This window comes from Temnothorax curvispinosus, unplaced genomic scaffold (genome assembly GCF_003070985.1).
Source record: "Temnothorax curvispinosus isolate PA1 unplaced genomic scaffold, ASM307098v1 QBEX01007285.1, whole genome shotgun sequence".
Lineage (NCBI taxonomy): Eukaryota > Metazoa > Arthropoda > Insecta > Hymenoptera > Formicidae > Temnothorax > Temnothorax curvispinosus.
This window is the reverse complement of record NW_020217065.1, coordinates 1,594,096-1,614,402: the sequence shown is the minus strand read 5'-3', so window position 1 is coordinate 1,614,402 and position 20,307 is coordinate 1,594,096. Positions and strand designations below refer to the sequence as shown.

Genomic DNA, 20,307 nt, shown 5'->3' with positions numbered 1-20,307 from the left:
TAAATTAGTATTGTAGAATATAATAATATGCGGCAGTATAAGCTATTAAAAAGTTTTTCTCAATAAAATTTCTTTTAGAAGTAAAAAGTTTGAAATCACAATGTGCGTGCGGAAACACGTAAAACAATACGAGGCGTGAAACCAAGAATTTTGACTATAAGTAAGATTAAACGATGTCAAGTATGATGTATGTTAGGGTTTAGATCTTCTAGGAGAATTTATACAACATTTGGCGATTTCCTACTCCCCCTATATGCTACGTCATTCTTTCGTTTCATCCTAAGACAGCAACCTATATATCAAAGTTCAATTCAAGCTTATAAAAAAAAATAGAGATACATTCTTTAAAGATGTTATTAGAGACAAAATTTTTTTATGTGATACATATTGTTATTGTTACTATATAATAAGCTACAAGAATAGTGTTTTTGATGTTTTAATCTTTATATTGATTTTTTATTTTTTATTCCAATCTCAACTTTAAACTTTGTTAACGTTAATCACTAAACGTTCAATTTTATTTTGTCTTCTCATCTCCCTGACTTTACTTTATTCTTCGTGACCGCTTAATACAATTTGCTAGGCTAACAGCTTCAGCAAATACACTTTTTTATCCCAAAGGTACTGTTAACCGATAAAGTCGAGGATAATACATGCCGTTTTACTTGCCACAATCTAAAGACAACATTAATTATTTTAATAATTAACATACTTTTTATTGTCTCGATATTTCTCACTTTTTGTGATTGAAGTTTATTTATTGCCATAATTATGTCGTTGCTTATTATATGTTTATATGTTTAAGATTTTAACTTATATAGTATAAAAAATAAACATTAAATTTTCCAACTCTAGTATCTTTTGATTTGTTCAAATATATGCTAACTCATCGGCATTGTGTTTTATTTTATTAGAATCAAAGCCTACCAAATGTAATTAGCAAAGTAGTTTCCGCCATAAATTGCTCGTTCGAAACAGCCCTGAGAGTAGGATCCGCATAATTGTAAACTTTATTGCAAGACTAATTAAAATTTTATATTCAAAGGAAGGTACTTAAATGTAGTAAGACCATAGAAATATAAGACTAGAGTGCGCGAGTCATATGCTAGCACGCCTCTTACGAGAGGCTGCGATATAGAAATAGAAAATGAACGCTGCAGTATGGGCCCCTTCTGTCAGACAAAGACAGAAAAGGCCCATACTGAATTCCTATCGCGAAAAGACTGCTTTCTCTTTCTATTTCTATATTACTTTTTCAGCTTGCTTGCGCACTATATTCTTATATCTCTATGGGTAAGACAAAGGAGCGCAGATATTCAATTCAATTTCAATTTTAATTCCCCGGTTCTACTGTTTTTTCACTCGTTCTGCTTTTAGCAGATAATTAAAATCCGTCATGCGAGTTTTAATTAATCGTAGGGTCTATCATAGAAGAAAACGCAATCATTAGGTTCGTTATTACGTCTTACCGTGCTATCAAAGGCTACGCCCAAAGGTACACAAATGTGACAATACGCTGGCGCTGATGTATTTCTCACTCCGTGACAAATGTGTCTTGAGTTAATAATACAAGTAGCACAATAGAACTAGGCCGCAATTCTGTTCTATCTTATAGTCACCACCTTACATTTCAAATTCCAGACGAATTTCCATAATAATTGTACCAAGAAATGGACGTAGCGCCGCCAGTTCTATTACTCATGGCTTTATTACTTACGCGTTTGATGTGTGTGTCTATATCTCGCACAACGTATACATATCTCGTGAACTTCTCGCAGTTTCACGCTTCTACGCGTATATATTAATACGAAGCGGGATTTCTGCGTCGCAACTTAGCTGACTGATAGCATAGTTTATCCCTTACGAGGCAACACGTTACACATTGTCGCCATTATTTGCTCGATTACTGCACGATTAAATTTAACATCCTTCTGTGTCTAAATTGCTTTTGTGCGAGCGACCTATTTCTCTGAAATAGCGCGGTTGTCCAATCTTTCTTATTGCCGCGCTCTTTTTGCATGACGAAATTTGCATGGACGCGTTGCCGCGACATTGATGTAAATGCAAGAATGCACTTAGATTAAGATATATATAAACTTATTTATTCATCTGATTTCTAAAACTTCTGCATGCTTTAATAAACTTCTGATAAAATCCATAATTTCTTTTATTGATATTTATTTAAATGTCTATCGGATACTTCAGCTCTAAAAGCAAAAAAGCATGGAGTACATTTGAAAAAATTATAACGCTTTATTATAAATACGTGGAACAGTCGCATCTTTCGATTTCATATAACTTAGTAGCAGGTGTTGCAAGTTGCATAACCGACGCGACCACAAATCTCGTGCGGTATGTGCTCGCATTTGTATGTTTCATTCTAAGTTCGGCACCGCGCCGTTATTCAACCAACAGGCATTAAAGTTTACCACCCCATTCTGTATTAGCGTTACTCATCCAATTATTATCACAATCAAATGCAACTTTCGTTATCCTTGCGTGAAATTATAATTCTTTATATATTCTGAACGAATATCGAATAGAGTAAGAGAAGAGAACAAAAAATGAACGAAGTACATGTCATGTATGAGAGATGGGTACATTGCTTTTACATAATACTGCTTAGGGATTATATATATACAGATACATGCCTTACAAAATATAAGCATATATGTATCTCCAAATGTCTTATGACGATATGCTGCTGCTACGGACAATGTTGGTTTTTATGTTTCAGGATTTTGTTACGGGCTTGAGTGTACTATCTCGTGGCTCGATAGATGAAAAACTTCGTTGGACGTTCTCGCTTTATGATATCAACGGCGACGGCTGTATCACGAGGGAGGAGATGACGGACATTGTGACTGCCGTATATGAGCTGATGGGAAAATTTTCTGATCCCAACTTGGACCATGAGGGTGTACGTCTCAAAGTGGATCGTATGTTTCAGGTAGAATAATGAAATTTTCTCCGAAAACAGATCTTCAAAACAGTCGTAAAAAAAAACTATAAAATTTTCGACACTCATATTACAAAGGCACAAATGTTTCCAAAACTATTTGGGTTCAGAAATCTAATAAACTTATAGTTAATTTATAGTTTATTAAAAAAGACACGATTGAATTAAAAATATCGATTGATTTGGAGCTTCGGGCGAGCGTTTTAAATTAATGAATCTCGTATCTGTTTCAAACGTGCAATGACTGTCGATAATCTGTTCACTTCAGCGGAAGAAAACGAGCTTCTGCGGAGAGTGTATCCGTGAGACAGGAACGAGCCTTTTCTTTTTAGAAGCTGTCACATTGTTAGCTGCGGATGACAATGCCCGCAGTGCACTCGGTCTCTTCACCTATCTCCGCCGCTACAGGCGAAAAAAGGAGCAATCTGTTTTACAGAGACAATTTGCGCGGATGACGTGTCTTCTGTCTGATACAAACTATACGCTTCATCAATCCTATGACAAATGAAGTTCAAAGAGTTAACGTTTTTAGGATACGATGCACAGGATTGTGTTGACAATCGAACCGTGCAAAACAGGCATCCGCGCCTTCGTAAAACAATTGTGCTGTAAAATACATGATAAATGCCACTAATATAAAAAGTTCAAAGAACATATATAGAACTTCTATTTTTTATCTATTGCAAAGAAATTAAATATTGAAAAACGTGTTAGACGTAGAAATAAAACTTTAAAGAAATAAAATGATAATAAGTGTTGCTAATCTTATTTCGCTCGGACGCTGTGATCTTAGTCAACAAATGCTCTTTTACATAAACAGTATTCAATTCTATAATATTATTAGAAGACACGAAGTTTCTGAGCGGAAGCTTGTTTCGTAACTATTATCGGCTGGCACGTCACGACCCTAGATCCTCATCTTCGATTCTGTATAGCTGGGTTAGACCTATTGATGTGCTTCCTACGCTCCCGTTGTCGTTGAAAGGAAACGCAAATTCGACGGTAAAGACGACGCGACCAGAAAGGGTAAACGCCTTGTTTAACGTTGCTGCTTTTGAGGCATGCACACCGATACGCGTATATGCACACTCGTGGTCGCGTATGCGGCAGCCGCGACAACATAAGAGAGATAGGATTAGTACTACAACATGAAGCTCCAACTCGAAACCACAGTATATACGCGCACCTTGCGTTTACATATATACGCGGATAGTTTAAATTTTAATTGCTTGTGGTCTCAGTTCCTCAAAGGCCCCAGGGGCTTTTCTCAAGGAACCACGCTACCTTCTCAATCTAACTTGCAGCTCCCGCGCTATGACACACGTTATGCAATAAACATGACACTCGGAGGTTTTAATCACTTTCGTGGCAAGCTTCCAAAAAGGAGATAGAAAAATTAATCTCCTTCTTTGAACGCTATTAGCAGATTAAATAAAAATATTTAAAAAAGTATTGTAATTTATATAATCTGTGTAAATGATAATATACGCAGAGAACACACAAAATTCTTATTCATAGATTAATGTGTTTCAATATGTGAAGACTGTGATATTTTTCGAAAATCAAAAGATAGATTTGCTTATGTTACATCTCTGTTAAATATCGATATATATATTTGTCGTTGCTCAACTGCCAGAAACAATTCGATAATAGTAATAGAAACTATTGGTCGCTGTTCACTATCCAATTAAATGTTATTTCTGGATACCTGCCAATATTCTGTAGTTAGACCCTTTGATTCGCATGATGTAATTTATTAGTCAGTTTGGAATCAATTCTACAATTCACCGTAAACCGAAACGTCCGTGAAACTGGAAACTGCCATTGAACTACCTACTACTAAATTTCTGTGAACAGATGTTACTTGCGGTTAAACTTTATTGTCATAATATCAATAACATCTGGTACATGAATGATCCTTTTGCAATGCCATATTGCCACATCATTCTGCGACGCGTGCAGGGAATATCGACGGTAAAATTGTTATATTACATTCTCTCGCGTGTGATAATCGAAATCGATTATAAATGCGCAAATATAAGTGAACTTCGTTAATATGTACGTACGGATTGAATAAATTTCACCAATATACATATATGACGTATGACGTATATACCATTTTTCGAATATGCAGTCAGCTTGTAACAATGTTCGTTTTGTAGACGAAGAAACGGAATACCGTGCAACTTAGATGTACGTTGCAGACATTCTAGGTTTCCTTTTCCGGACATTAACGTTTGTGTACATAGATAAATCGACCCAGGACTTTCGCTAAAAACTTGAAGAATGTGGCGCAAGACAAGACTTCTTCAACAGTCAAACGATTTTTCAAGCATCTTTCTATCTCACGGTATAATAGCGATACGGATACTTTGAAGTTTGTTTCGCCAAAGAGAAAAAGAAAGATTTATTCGACAAAGAAATATAATGTAACAAATAAAATCAAAATACATAAATATGATAAATAAGATGAGACGTAATAGAAGGAATTGCGTCACGTAAACAAGAAACTGCAGAATGTACGAAATGGGAAAAGTTTCATTTTGGCATTATATGTGCGATGTTAAAGTGAAGTACTCAACCAATAGTAATGAGATTTGTATATAAATGAAATTACACAAGGGATTTACAATCCGTGTTTCGAAAATAAATAAGAGAATGAAAAAATGAAGAGCCGTACCTGCATAACATATTTTATTATTTTATTGATTTTAAAAGTTAATTAACAATCAATGTGACGCAATCTCATATTGCAAATATATCATTTGTGGATAATTCATATGGATCTACTTTATTTAAAAATTAATCAGATATGCTGATCGACCCAACTGGCCAAATTTTATTGATCAAAGTAACGCATTGCAATAAAATTTGGCCAGTTGGATCGATCAACATACCTGATTAAATTTTAATTATTCACTGGCAAATTCTCAAGTTCTACTTTATTTAAACATTATTATCTTTTCATCTACACACTCTCTCTTTCTCTCTCCCTAAATGCATTATAGAGATGTTAATTATGTGAACAGCTATAATGTAGAAATCTTTGCCACAAATATTTCTTTATATGAGTAAGCTTTAATGAAGTGTTCTCGAAGTCAAATAAACTTCTTTTATAATAAGTGAAACATGCGGTATGTCTGAGTTTTTGTTCTTCTAGCTTTACGAGATTCTTTCAAGATAACGATAAAGCATTATTAAAGCTAACCCCAAGCCATGAATACAAGCCACGAATGAAAAATGGACCGGTGGACACTTTATAAACTTCTAACCGCAGCACAATGGCTTTGAACGCTTACGAAGATTTTCAATGCGCTCGTAGAAAAGCGGTGAAAGAATAGTTCCCGTCCTTCGCGGTTTTGTGTGTTTTTCCATCAATATTTTTCTTAGATAACTTTTTTAAATGTAGCAAGCTTAATTATACACAATCGTTTAAGAGATCTGGATCGACTGCATACTTATGCATTTTTTCATTTGTTTAAAATATTTTATATTGTCAAGGCTTTAAAAAATTATACTATATAGTACTAATAATAAATTATAAAATTATATAATACTCTTTATCAATAAATTTTACAATTAATTAGAAAAATATTTTAGTCGTTACCAAAATTCTTCCAAATTCCTACATATAAATATGTTTATCAATTTCTAATTATATATGTATATTTATATTGTATCTATACGTACATATATGTTCTAGAAAGGATATTATCACTTACTCTTTGCATAACTAAATGTCAATCCACCCTTAATTTTTTTGTAAAAACATTTGTTTCGATTAAACTGACACTAATTAATCACGAGGAAAGCAGAGGTAATGAGCGTCGCAGAAATACCTGCGTTATTCATAGCACTAATTAAAAACGAGCTTTATTCGAGCACCGTTCGCTCCAGATAACGATTAAATCCGTCCCATTGTTTCTGGAAACTGCGCAGCCAGTGCTCTCTAGCACTTCTCATCACAGAAAAATGGGCTACCTTGCCAATTTTTGGTTTTATGATTGAATCGTTTCCATGTTACGTCATTCACAAACAGAGATCAGGACACAGAAGATAAAAGAAAAATATAAAATATAAAAATTTACAAGCTTAATTACTATTAAATATTATATTTGTTAGTAAAATCTGAAAAAAATTATAATCGTCAAAAATTGTCAGAAGAACTGTTTCTTAAATATTATTCAGTGGATTTGCAGTAGCTTATTTGACATGAGATAATAGTATTGTCTTTTAAAATGAAAGATCTTGAGGATAAAATTTAAGCTTATCTTTTTAACATACCAAATTGAATTACAAGATCCTATTATACCGTCGGTTCCGTACAATCCTGGTGTTCTCCATATTTCCGGTGATTACTGCTGATTATAATATGGTACAAGGGTACGATTTAGCTTGTAATAAGTCGTGATACCAATTAATCCTATCTGACGATACACGACAACAGGTTTCACCCACGCATACGAGCTTTCTGTTTCGCAGTGCGAGAGCAGTAATAATTTTGCCAATTGCACCTGCCAATGGCCAATTTACCATCGTGCAACCTAAATGATCGTACATGCACGCAACACGACTTGAAATGCCAGCTTCGACTTTCGGTGGTATTTGTTCCGTAAATTAACTCGATAGATTGCCACGAATTGCAAATAATTAATACCTCGATAATGCCTACGCGTCTAGTTGAATATATTTGAATAAATATGCGAAGACCCCATTGTTAATCACACTGTATTTATTGCTATAATTATCGACGATTTATTGTGCGTGGGAAAGAATAAACTGTAACAGTTTTCTTTAATAAACTATGAATTTTTAATAATTTTGACGTGGAAAGAATAGAATTGAATTAATATTAAATAATATTTAAGTAATAAATTACTTTTACACATTACACAAAAATAACGAGATTGAAACATATAGTTGAAACGTACGACGCAGTAGAAACAGACTTCTAGCGCGACCGTGGTCGATCAGTTTTACATCAGTTCTACTTTAAGTGACGCATACATTTACATCGGCATACCATCGTAGAAACGCGGAAGTGTGAGAGGACGTCTACGTGCTTTTTCGTTGTCGTATATCGTCTTAGGATATACGTCAGCGGTGGTTTTTCAATCTAGGTCAACGTGATGTTTTTTTTTCTGAGTTTAAGCTTTATAGTAATTCTGTTCATTCATAGTTCGGTCAATCATGTTAGAGTTGCGAGATATGAGGCTCCGGATATCCGTGACCAACTGTGATGCCAAACAAAGAGAGATTCATAAAGCGGATTTTCGTACCCTTCTATAGAAAGTTTACACATAATACCGTTATAACATTTTACATAATACTAACTTTTTGACACAATGTTTCATCACAGTTGCGTTACGACGTTCATTAAGTTTTAAGCCAATTTGTAGCTGACACTATAATGACAATACAATGCAAATTATGCATGATGTTGTAATTTTTATTAAAACATTATAATTTGTTATATTGAAAACGTTAATATTATAATTTATATTAATTTTACTTAAGCTACTTTATGTAAACAACAGAAGTGTTTTTATTATATTATGACACATATTATTTAATTATTTTGTTAATTTAGATACACAAGCCTATTTCTAATGTCTAGTTGATAGAATCATTTAATTTCATTAATTAATTTTATTTCAGAAAATGGATGGCAACAGAGACGGCGTAGTGACGCTATCCGAGTTTTTGGAGGCATGTCGAGCAGATCCGGATATCTCAACCAGCATGGCTGCTCTAGACACTGCTTTCTGACACTCACCGCGTCCGCGATACATACCATGGACTTGAAGGGATCACTCGATTAGGAAATAAATCGCTCAATATTGTACCTTAACTCCTTGGACCAGAGATGAGGAAAGAAATTCCTCAAAATGTGTCCCGTCGTCCTGGAGCGACTGATATGCGATTTTTCAGAATTGATTGTTTCAAGAGACGACATTGCGTCACTTTGCGCGTATTAGCTCAACAAAATCTACTCAGCGGAATTTCTAGATATGCAAGAAAAGAGTATTACGAAAAAGAGTATGAGAAAAGTATAAATAAATGGAGTGTTTCAGAGCTTTGTGACTTAGATGTACCAAAGAATTACAAAAGTGGTTGTTTTGTGATAGGAACGACAACTAAGCGAATATTTTGATTGAATTAATGTGCTGCCTCCCTCACCCCTGAGATAGGATATTTATAGGATTAGATGTCGGAATCTGCAAGTGAGAAAATATATGCGACAGCAGATTGGAAGCAAGTAACGAGCATGTTAGGACGATAAAATAATTTTTTGGTATTTTGCTTGAAACTTACTTAGAAAATGATGATATCGTATGCAAATAGCAAACATGATATCTGCTACGAAAAGAATGTGTGTAATGAATCTCCCTTAATAGTCAAGTGTCGGCAAGTGGATTTCATAAAACTTTAGCGTTAGTGTAAGTGGTTAGCGAATAAACGAGAATTAGAAGCGGATCTTTGTATCGGATCGAATGGATATTGTATTATTGTAAACTGTAAGCGAAAAATTAAGAATGTATTTTTAAAACTTATATATGCACGACGTTACTCGCACTATTTTATTTTAATTTTTAATTACAAACTTTTTCAATAAAAATTTTTTAATTGTTCGTTGAACGCACCCCTTAGATAAATGACACAATTATTAAAAGTGGTTGAAGGTTGTACTTTATGTTTGAATATACCTATGTGCTGAGACGATAAAAACACAGCATGTATTCATTCTCCGACGACTGTAATGTATTGTACATTCACGTGAATATACTCGTAGCTCTACGTACATTTTTAACAACAGCGTGCGAGTTCCGCGTGCATATAGAACTGTAACATAAAAAACAAAGTTAAATGCGAGGATGAGCGTCAACTCACGATTGAGACATACAAAGTTTATCGTGAATCCCGTCGTACAGCTGGATATGTCAAGCGGGATTTGTTGTTTCTAGTGCGTAAGCATGTAGATGGTAAGCGATATCAAAATATTTATTTTTGTGACAGGTAAGCGTATTATCGTTGTAAGATTCTAGATTGTAAAGACTGTGTGCTGCTAAAGAGAGAGAGAAGTGAATCGGATTAGTTAAGGGACAAAAACTGGAAGAAATATTCGAAGACAGAGGAAAAAGGCCTCTCTCTATCGATCTGGCATTAGAATGATCCATTGCCGAATATATGCGAAACATTTTATTATAATTAACTAACACGAGTCGTGGAGACTGGACCAAGGCTTCCGCGATGAGCGAAGAGGATTTACTTGAGCGAAGTATATTTAATCATTTTCCATCACTGCCTACTTCTGGATAACTATAAATAAATAAGGAGGAATGGAGACGAGTAAAAATAAACAAAACTCCGATGCATCGAGACCAGCAAGTCTGATCGAAATCATCGACCTTAGATTGGGAAGCGGCGAAATGAGGCTTATATTTATTTAGATTTATACGAGTTTCAAGTATCCTTTCATTATGTGCGTTTCTTGTAAAATACTCGAGATAGCGAATCGCGAATCGCTATTTGGATATTTCTTCGATTTAGAGAATATTGGGATGCGACGACTAACTTCTTCTAACAACTAAACTGATGCAACTCCAATTCACGCAGTGTATCAATATGTCGAACGTGGAGAGATAGTAGAAAGATACGAATAACAAAGTCAGTAAAGAAATGACAGAAGCGACAAAAAAAGACAGATCGCGCACGACAAGAATTACAGGCGTAAAGATTTCTTCGATTTTTAGCAGCGCCTATCTATATATAGAGCATAAGACTTATATATAAATTGAGATAAACATCGAATGTTGTCTCATATCACTCGATCACTACCGCATGTCTTTGAAGTTACGTAAATAAGTGTATAAAAGACAGAAACGGGGTAACTGTGTCGTTTAGATACTTTCGAATTCGATCGGATACTAGTTTTAGATGTGAGAAAGGAAGGAAATGAGTACTCTTACCCCACGATGATTAATCGGAAATAAGCTAAATCTAAATATGTTATGGGCTTTTTTATGCGACGCCATTAGTTTTAGAATAATGTTATTGGTTTTTAAGAGTTAGCGAGACTAGACTGACGATACCTGGAATATTATTAAGTTTCGCAAGATATAGAAGAAAAGCACACGAAATAGTAATTTTTTAACAAGAAGACAGAGTTATAGCACTTATTCAGGATGTAAGCTCTCATTACGTAATGTCACGCCATATGCTTAATTCATATTATCTCAACTACACATCCGCGCATACTTTCCTTTTATTTATGCTCATATTTCCTCTAAGAACATATATAATTCGGTATACTTCTCTATAGCTTTTATACTTCTTGTTGAACTTATATCATTCAATCTCTATTGTACGCTGCCAAACTGCATGTTACCTTCTTTCGCAAACATCGAGTTATCTACAGGAAATTTCATAAAGTAACGTAAGTTCGATCACGGTTTTAGCAACGTAATATGCGAAAGTTTGGCTTTAATTTAAGTTTTGGCTTTAATACAAGTTATTTTACATGAACAGTGAGGAAACGAGATTGACAATGATATAATGTATCCTTTGTATTATCTTAAATCAACAATTGTCAATTTTTAGTTATATTTTATATGTTACACAAACAGAAGAAAGTAATACAGTGCTAAATAATTTAAAACAGCATTAGCTTCTTTTTTAACGTCATAATTATTATGCTAAACTATAAGCTATAATCGTGCTGCTTTATTTAGTGTGATATCGATAGTTTTATATTATTGGACAATAAAAAATTTTATTATAATGCGATCAGAGACAAAACTATATAATAATAATAATATCGTTTGTATTGAAGATATAATATTAGGGTAATATTTCCTCATTTTTCTCAGGATATACTTGAAATGGCTGCCTGAAATCCAACTATTATATTTTAAATACATAATTGGCAACTGTTTAAAAGTAGGAACGAGAATTATTTATGCTCAATCTAGTTATTAAAACATAAAATTAATATAACGGCGCTTTCCTTAATTTGATTTTACAAAACATAAAATTGTTATTGGTTCTTAACACAATTCTGATGTAAAAATCATGGATATTTCTATTCTAGCTTTATAATTGAGATTCTAGATTGCTATTGTACTATCTCATAGATGGTTTATATAAATCATAAATATACAATACGCTATTTTCCTTTATTTCAAGATAAACGTGTGCACATAGCGTTTCCGGTTTTTTTAATAAAAAAAGCAATGTTACTTTTATTATATCTTCCATTACATTCTCTTATAATAACATGAATTACTTCATATGTCGTTTTATAACTAAGAATAGGAATTAACGCGTAAACCCCTTTCGTCATCTTATTGTTAGTTTCTGACAGAGATTGAAATATATTTTGAAAACTGATATTAAATCAATATTTACCGACATTAACCGTATATTAATCACATAAACTTTCATAAACGACGAATTACAAGTTGCGTCCAATAAATTAAATTTGAGAAAAACCTCAGCACGTTTCTGATCGCTAAAAAATTATTTATAAGTACTTCTTCATGTACTGCTGCATGTTTCTGATATATCTAATGTAAAAAAAAATTCGAAAAACAAGATAAATGAACGAAATTCAATGTGTGTACGCAAATTGACATTTGCACAAAATCAAGCTATTTCTCGCAACTATCTATCATAATTCAAAAGTTCTGCATAACTAAACGCGATTATTACGTATGTAATTGGCAGTCTTTTGGTTGCATTGCTCTTAAAATTTGTGTCACGCGACTTACAACGAGCAAAAAATCGGAAAAAATGAAAGAATAAAACATCTCTTTGATCGACTCTATCACGTGGATACTATCTATATGTAGCTAGTTCAGCTACAAGGCTATAAAGCCCCACGAGTACTACTATCTTGACTCTCTTAACGTAGAAAAATGCTATACTCGAATAGAATTCAAGAATCTATATCTATCAAAATCTATCTCTTCTCTCTGTAGATAGTTGAGTCCTTACCGAGGGTATTTTCGGTGGTATCTATTTTAGACATTATAGCTGCTGGACAGAGAAAATACAACATTGAAATTGATCTGTGAAAGTGACGTAAAACGCAAACGGCGGAAGTACCAAAGCGAGAAGGTAGCTATCCGTTGTTCGCGAAGTCGAGAAAGTTATATTTAAGAAGAATTATTAGATAGAAAATGAAAGAGATAATGGTCGGGTTGTACGCGCACTAGCTGACAGATGGTCCAATCATAGATTATATATTCATAACGGGGAAAATAAACGAGAACTTAAAAGAATAGCGCCTAACTGTGTTACGCGAAGTATGAGAAACAGCGCGCGAATGTTATGATTGTATATAAAATATAAATATATATATGTATATATAAGGCACCAGAGATACATTTACACATTGTCGTATAAAATTATAAAATCGAATTTTTAATTAAATTTATATTCGGATTATACAGATGTTTTTCGGACTTTTGTGTTGCTGGAAAGAAAAGTAAAAAATTTTCTTAAGAGAATTACGTTGACACAAAAAAAATTATCTACAATATTTAATTTATCATCTATTGAGTTCCTGAAATAACCAATTAAGTATTTTAAAGTAGAATAATATTAGATAAGATTATTATTGATTAGTATCTGTTATATACAATTGTCATGATGATTCTGAACGCATCCTTGTTTATTCAAAGTTATTGCGCGATAAGCGCTTATCTTACGACAAATATATGTGTCATGGTAATGTGCTGCAAAAATGTATCACGCGCGGTTTCTCAAGCATTGTGTATTGAACACAACAAAGTTACAGAGAAATTATTATATGATGTTAAAATATGAAGGATTTTAAAACAGATTATAAAAAGCAACAGGCAAGAGATATTCATATATTTTCAGTGTAAATCAAGTATATGTATATACTTGTGGTAAAACTACGTATCTCATAGCTTTAACGGCTCGCCGATGCCCAGGTGGAAGCAAACCTTCCTTGGTAGCGATATCGAAATTGTGCGAGTCACAATCAACGACGCCGTACTACGTCTCGTTGTAAAAAAAAAAGCTACATGGCCAATGTAATATATATATGTGTTCTGTTAACAAAGATGGTATGCTTCCACTCGAGGAAGAGCGCGTAAAGGAGTAATCGTTTGGATGTTGATTGTTAAATGTTAGGATAGATGGGTACGACGTTATATCCTTTCAACCCGAACTACATGTTAAGTACTTGCATTTTGTCTCTTATCTTCGATTACGATTGCGTCTCGTTATTTCATCGGATTTCAATCGTCGATACGTGTCTGGTTCGATTTAACGTAGCTCTTCTTTGTATGCAGATTTCGAGGGAAAAAAAATATAAAATGTTTAATTTGTAATGCAGTCACTGCCGTCGCTTTTCTGCAATAAAAACCAATTTTCGCTTCGATCGTTTTTCGGTATTGTCCCGAAAAGATGCTTATTCGTGACGCGCAAACTGTTCATATTTATCATACAAGATTCATTTGGAAATTTAAGATTTATTGTACGTAAATGTTTTGTCTGTCGACCTTTAAAAATTTTACGTTTGCGTCTTTTTTAGTCATTTCTCGAAACTTAGTCATTGTCTCGCATAATTATTACAGATAATTTATTGTACTATATCTTGGAAGCATGTATTTTATAAATAAATAGATAACCAACGTATATATATGCGTGCTGTCATTCGTTTTACTATCAGTACTTACCATTATATCAGTCATAGAAAGGAATTAGCTATTGAATATATATCAATATTTTTTATACGCTCTTATCAAAAAACAGGTTATAGCAAAAAAAGAAGAGAATTAATATTAATTTGTAAATTCTGTGTAGCTCTTCAACGCGGCTATAGAGATATAACATAAGAATAAAAATAAATACGACTATCCCTTTTTAATATATTAAATATAAATGTTGCGCTGTTGTATGATATAATATCACGCAGTATGTCCATAAACTTGTTATTCCACCCATATTTGTTACGATCAATTATTTATATAAACCGCGTTCAGTAAAGCAAATCATTATTGAATTATCTTATTGTTAGAATCCTTAAAAAGTCACGTGTCGAACGCTACATGATACTCACGTCAGAGAGAAGCTTTATCCCGGCTTTTTTCGTGGGACCAAAATGATGTACGTCTTATCGCCTAGTGTCAGAAAATGAACGTGGCTACGTAGCACCAATTTCGAAAATTCTGTGGCGGTGCTTACACTGCCTACTACGTCACCGTATCGATCCGCCGCGCCGGCGGCGCGGAGCGGTGGAACGTGATTGGCTAGATCCGGGGGCTCGACTCACGAACCTCCTCGCCCGACTCGACTGTGCGGCAGCTTGGCGCGCAGCGGCGTAACGGCCCGCGGCGCCCGCGCATTCACGCAAGTAAATACGTGACATGTTCAAAGTCGGATCGCGAGACGTTGTCGGTTGTGTAATTTCTTATATATTAAACTGATCCTCAATCTCAGGGTGCCATCTCATGCAGGACGGAATTTCGAAAAACGGAATCTCGGAATCATTCTGATTGGTTAGTCCCATGAAGCTTGTACTGTGCCCCATGGGGTTAGAACCAATCAGAATGATTTCGAGATTTCGTTTTCCGAAATTCCGTCCTGCATGGGACGGCACCCTCACAAAAAAGGCCGCGATGCCCTCTCTCAGGTTTCTCTCTGCTTGTGCAAACCTTCATAAAAGAAAATTCCGAATGAAATATATAACTAATAATTGTAACTTGCTGAGAAGTGTGTGAAAAGATTGATTCTTATCGCGAATTCAAATTATTCGTCTTTCAAATTCAAATAACTGAATCCGCCGAAAAGCCTCGACGCCAGACGCGCTCTACCGGCCGTTAGCCGTTACACAGTCCCGACGTCCCGACGCGTACGGAGTACGGAGCGCGATCGATCGCACTCCTCGAAATCAATCGCGGGTTTCGTCCATCGAAAGTGCACGGTGAGCGCGAATTTTCGTCGGGAATGCCGATTACAGTGGCGGGCTATCATCGGTGCGTATAGATTATCGCCGACTCTCACGATCAACGCCGCTTCATCGATCACGATCGACGTCTGTATACCGTGATTCGGAACCGTTTCGGTTACAGTGAGTACAGATTCCGATGACGTAGTCGCGCGAAAGTGATCCTTATGCTCCTTCGAATAAATCCGAAACGCGAGAATGCCTGGCGTTCTTTTCGTTAGATGTGGCGATTCCAATATCCGTATTCTCGTGATTATATCGTGCACGTTCACCGCGCTACATGGAAAATCCGCCACTTGGGCAATTTCGGCATACGAGAATCAAGGCTGCGGTCCACTTGACGCTATACAAATGCTTCGAAGCGTTCTTCTTCTCCTTAATTTCTTTCGATGAAAGAAAGGAGACGTAGAACGCTTTAAAGCATTTGTAGCGTCAAGTGGACCGCAGCCTTGATCCTCGTATGCCGAAATTGCCGAACGTGTAACGCGAAATTGCGACAGTTCCGTCAAGTGAACTCCGTGTGGCTGTAGCGTCACTGCCTGGTGCCGTGCACCAGTCGGTAACGTGCAACTTTGGTTACCGACATGGTACGTTGCATTCTTAATGCGAAAGTTTCGTCAAGTAGACTCCGTGCGACCGTAGCACGGATTTGTACACTTGAACTAATTGAAGCATGTTGTATTTATTGTATATATGTAGCACGTGGCAGTAATCGCGATTATTTTCTTAGCCGTGATCATACTTGTACGTGTAGATATTCCAATAGATCAGAAGCATGAATCGATATAATTAATTTTATAATTACTAATATACATTTATGTACACATGAGTTAATTAAAAATCTTTTTTATATTTTTTTCATAATATATCAAAATATAAAGTAATAATTAGCAGTAATAGTGATCATTTTCTGTATTAGCCGCAATTACTGCTTCATGTATGTCGTTGTTGTTCTGCAAATTAGAATAGTGAAATTGTTATAATTAATATTATGATTATTATGTTTATGTGCATGAGTTAATTGAAAACCTTTTCTATATTTTTTATATACGATTATAAATTAAAATATAAAATAATAACTGGCAGTGATCGTGATTGTTTTCTATATTGGCCGCGATCACTGCTTACAGAGAGAGTTGCTAGATTAATTATTATGAATTATAAAAATTAATGCAACTTTAGAAACATTATAACTAGTGCTACGGTCGCTACAGTTACTTCTTTCATCATATTTCAGATTATGATTTTTAATTATTGAAAAATAAATATACCTCAGAAAAATATGTAAGCACATAGTGCCAAAAAACATCAATCATGATACAGTTATATTAGATATAGTCAGTGATAGATTTTGGCATTTAAAAATTTCTAAGTACAATTTGATTAAAAAAAATACTAAAGCCCATCTAATGAAAAATCCGCTATCAGGTATAAAATGATAGTAATCGGTTATGTACGCGGACACATTGTGGAATAAAGTACATTTTATCTCGTGTTTCGTGTTTCACGTAACACGATGTAGCAAACTTGTGACATATTTGTGACATTCGATTTTTGAAAATGAATCTGACAGTGAAATAAACTTGAAAGTGAAGCGCATGAGTTAACATTTATGTTATGTGTGTGTGACATTTATCATTCGCTGGATAAAGATACAGCTGATGGAGCTTTTTCTAAAGTGGAATTTGCAACGGACTTGCGCGGAGCAGGCTGCAGTACTTCGGCTGGTGAGTGAAACAATATATTATATTTGCATATTATCATCAGCTGTTTTCTATTTGTCATTATTTATTATGTATTGAGGCCTCAAGCGTGCGCATTTAATCTATTTACATATTCAATAAGTTTTTTTACTTTCTTACTTACTCTTTTACTCAAATAAAAATGACAATATATATGCTAAGAAAGCTCTAATATGTAAACTCCACTAGCAAAATCTTATAAGAGTAGTGAAGAAATTAGCATTTCTAAAAATCCAGAAATTCAGAAATCTAGAAATCCGAAATATATCATTATGTAGAAAAGTCATGAAAAAAATGCATGATAATGATAGAGATTATTTTATTTAAATTAACAATATCGGCATAATAGATATATAGCTTGATTCTACACATTGTGCTTAATATAATCCTAGAATTTAATTTACAAATTGTATTATAAGAGTTATATATTTTTAAATCATAAGTGTGTCTCTTGTTTTAACATAAAGAAATTGTATAAACTGAATAATTTTTCAGTCATGCAATATATATACTTGATACTTGTAGGCAAAAGAGGCCGAAATATATCAATCATATAGATTGATATGTAAAACGTTATCTAAAATTTTTTGAACAATTCATACTACAAGGTTGTTGTGGTTGTTAATCCGAAGAGTCTGCTTTAGTTATCTGAAGAGTCAATTTTATCGCTAGCTGGCTAGCTATGTAATCCCAATACCGCCATCTTATTGTATCATATTTCTTCGCTAAATCCTTGCATAACTAAAGAATAAGTATATGTATCAGGAATGACAAATGATATAACATTAGAAAATACATAATATTACAAAAACAAACTTACCTCGTACGCAAAATTAATATGAAACAAAGAGGACGGGGTTTCATCAGATGGACTTTCTTGGCAGATATCAATTATACAGGCCAATAAATGATTAGTACGACATCCTTCCTTATACATTTCTTCACACTTATGTCTTACTTTTTCATTATAACCCAAGCCTTTGCTATGTAACAATATTCTAAAAGCACGATTTATAGATAATAATCAAATTAAAATATCATTCTTCTTCTAGTTAAAGTTCTGATATATCAGGAACAAATACCCTCTTAAATAGTTCCATGCACTCTCATTTCCTTTTTCTAACTCGATCTTCTCCAGCGCAAAATCAACTTCCCTGTCTATCACTTCCTGCTCAAACTTTGTCGTATTACTTATTACAAAATAGCGCTGGTTCCAAGCAGAATTATTACGGACATCATCATTTAACAATTGTTCTACATATTCCAACTCCTTATCATATAAACTGCAACCATAATCACACATGTTTGACATAATTACATATTGTCTCTCAGTCACAATAAAAAAATATTGCTATATATGTATTCTATATACACATATAAAGATATACTTACTTAAAAGTTTGTATGCACCACTGACGATGTTGCCAAGCATGATAATTCTTTGCGTCTTTACGTAAAACAGTTTCGATGAACGCTAATTCTTCGCTAGGATCTTGCAGCCATTCGACAATGATTTTTCTGTGATGCCAAACCTGATAATTTTTAGAATTGTATTTTATCATTCGATCGGTATATTTTAATTCGTCAATTAAGTTTTTTTCTAGAGCTTTAAGTATCTCTCTTCTGTACTGCCATACGGTATAATTGGCCGGATTAAGCCATATACAGGCTTCGGTTAAAGCTAGAGCACGTTCTGACTTTTCACCTGACTTCAGAATGGCACGGAAATAATCATAGGCATCCTTAACTAAAAAGTAACATTAAATATATAAAACACATAATGATAATTTATTGAAGCAAAATCTCTTTATGGAACGACGAATTTATACAATAATAGAAAAAAATATGTTTTATCATAAATATCGTTTGATATGTTTTGTAAAATACAGCTAAAAAAATAATGTAATTTTTAGAATTACATATACTCACACTTTTCGGAATATGCAATTGATACCACAGGATGGGGACCGTCATCCTGGGGTAAAGGAGTCACGTCACTCCACTCATCGCGATTTTTATATAAAATCCACGATGTTTTCTCTTGATCGCCACAATTTAATTCATCGTCAGAAGTGTCTGACATGTTTTTCTACCTTAATATAATTTTCTGTTATCGTAGAGTGGAAACAGAATTGCGAAAGTTATCTTTAACGAATCCTAACCTAATTCACTTTCGCACTCCGTTCAGCTCCGAACTCCGAACCAAACCTCCAAAACACGTTGGCACGTTACTTGTTATTCGCTGCGTTTATCCATCCAGTTTATCACAATGGTAAAGTCGATGTTACGTGCCTTTATATTTGAAGATAGACATTTTCGAGTCGTGCATCTTGTCTAAATATAATCTTTTATAACTTTTTTTTTATATTTAACCCTCGTTAAAGCACAATTATTGCACCGGCAAACATTAAATATAGGGGCACTGCATTACGTTAGGTAGCACCTTTCTATGTTCAAAAGTGAGATAGATATATCTAATTAAGTGTTGGACAGAAAAAGAGAAAAAATAAAAAGTACAAGAAGCGCAAATGCAAAGAACAGGTTTATTAATTCAGTGATGACAATGCATAAATACATATGTATACGATGAGAAAGATGCATACATATCAAGAGATAAGTGAACT

General features: G+C 34.2%; 2 protein-coding genes across 5 annotated transcripts in view; one reads left to right on the top strand and one right to left on the bottom strand.

Moving 5' to 3' along the window:
- Positions 1–14,623, top strand: part of LOC112456856 (calsenilin-like) — a 93,258-nt gene extending 78,635 nt beyond the window's left edge. For 2 of the 4 annotated variants that reach the window (XM_025019618.1, XM_025019619.1), the window contains 2 exons: positions 2,738–2,950; positions 8,618–14,623. In XM_025019618.1, the coding sequence (XP_024875386.1) occupies positions 2,738–2,950; positions 8,618–8,728 (324 nt within the window). In that variant the 3' untranslated portion in view covers positions 8,729–14,623. Of the gene's footprint in view, positions 1–2,737; positions 2,951–3,227; positions 5,724–8,617 lie in introns of those variants that run through there. The other 2 variants (XM_025019616.1, XM_025019617.1) reach the window with 2 other exon arrangements.
- Positions 14,624–17,984: 3,361 nt separating this feature from the next.
- LOC112456866 (protein farnesyltransferase/geranylgeranyltransferase type-1 subunit alpha) lies at positions 17,985–20,126 on the bottom strand. Its single transcript, XM_025019645.1, has 5 exons — positions 19,613–20,126; positions 19,076–19,430; positions 18,766–18,966; positions 18,504–18,681; positions 17,985–18,424 (listed from the first exon to the last, which is right to left on the bottom strand). The coding sequence occupies exons 1-5, from the start codon at positions 19,764–19,766 to the stop codon at positions 18,305–18,307; spliced, it is 1,008 nt and encodes a 335-aa protein (XP_024875413.1). The 5' UTR covers positions 19,767–20,126; the 3' UTR covers positions 17,985–18,304.
- Between the last annotated feature and the right edge of the window lie 181 nt (positions 20,127–20,307).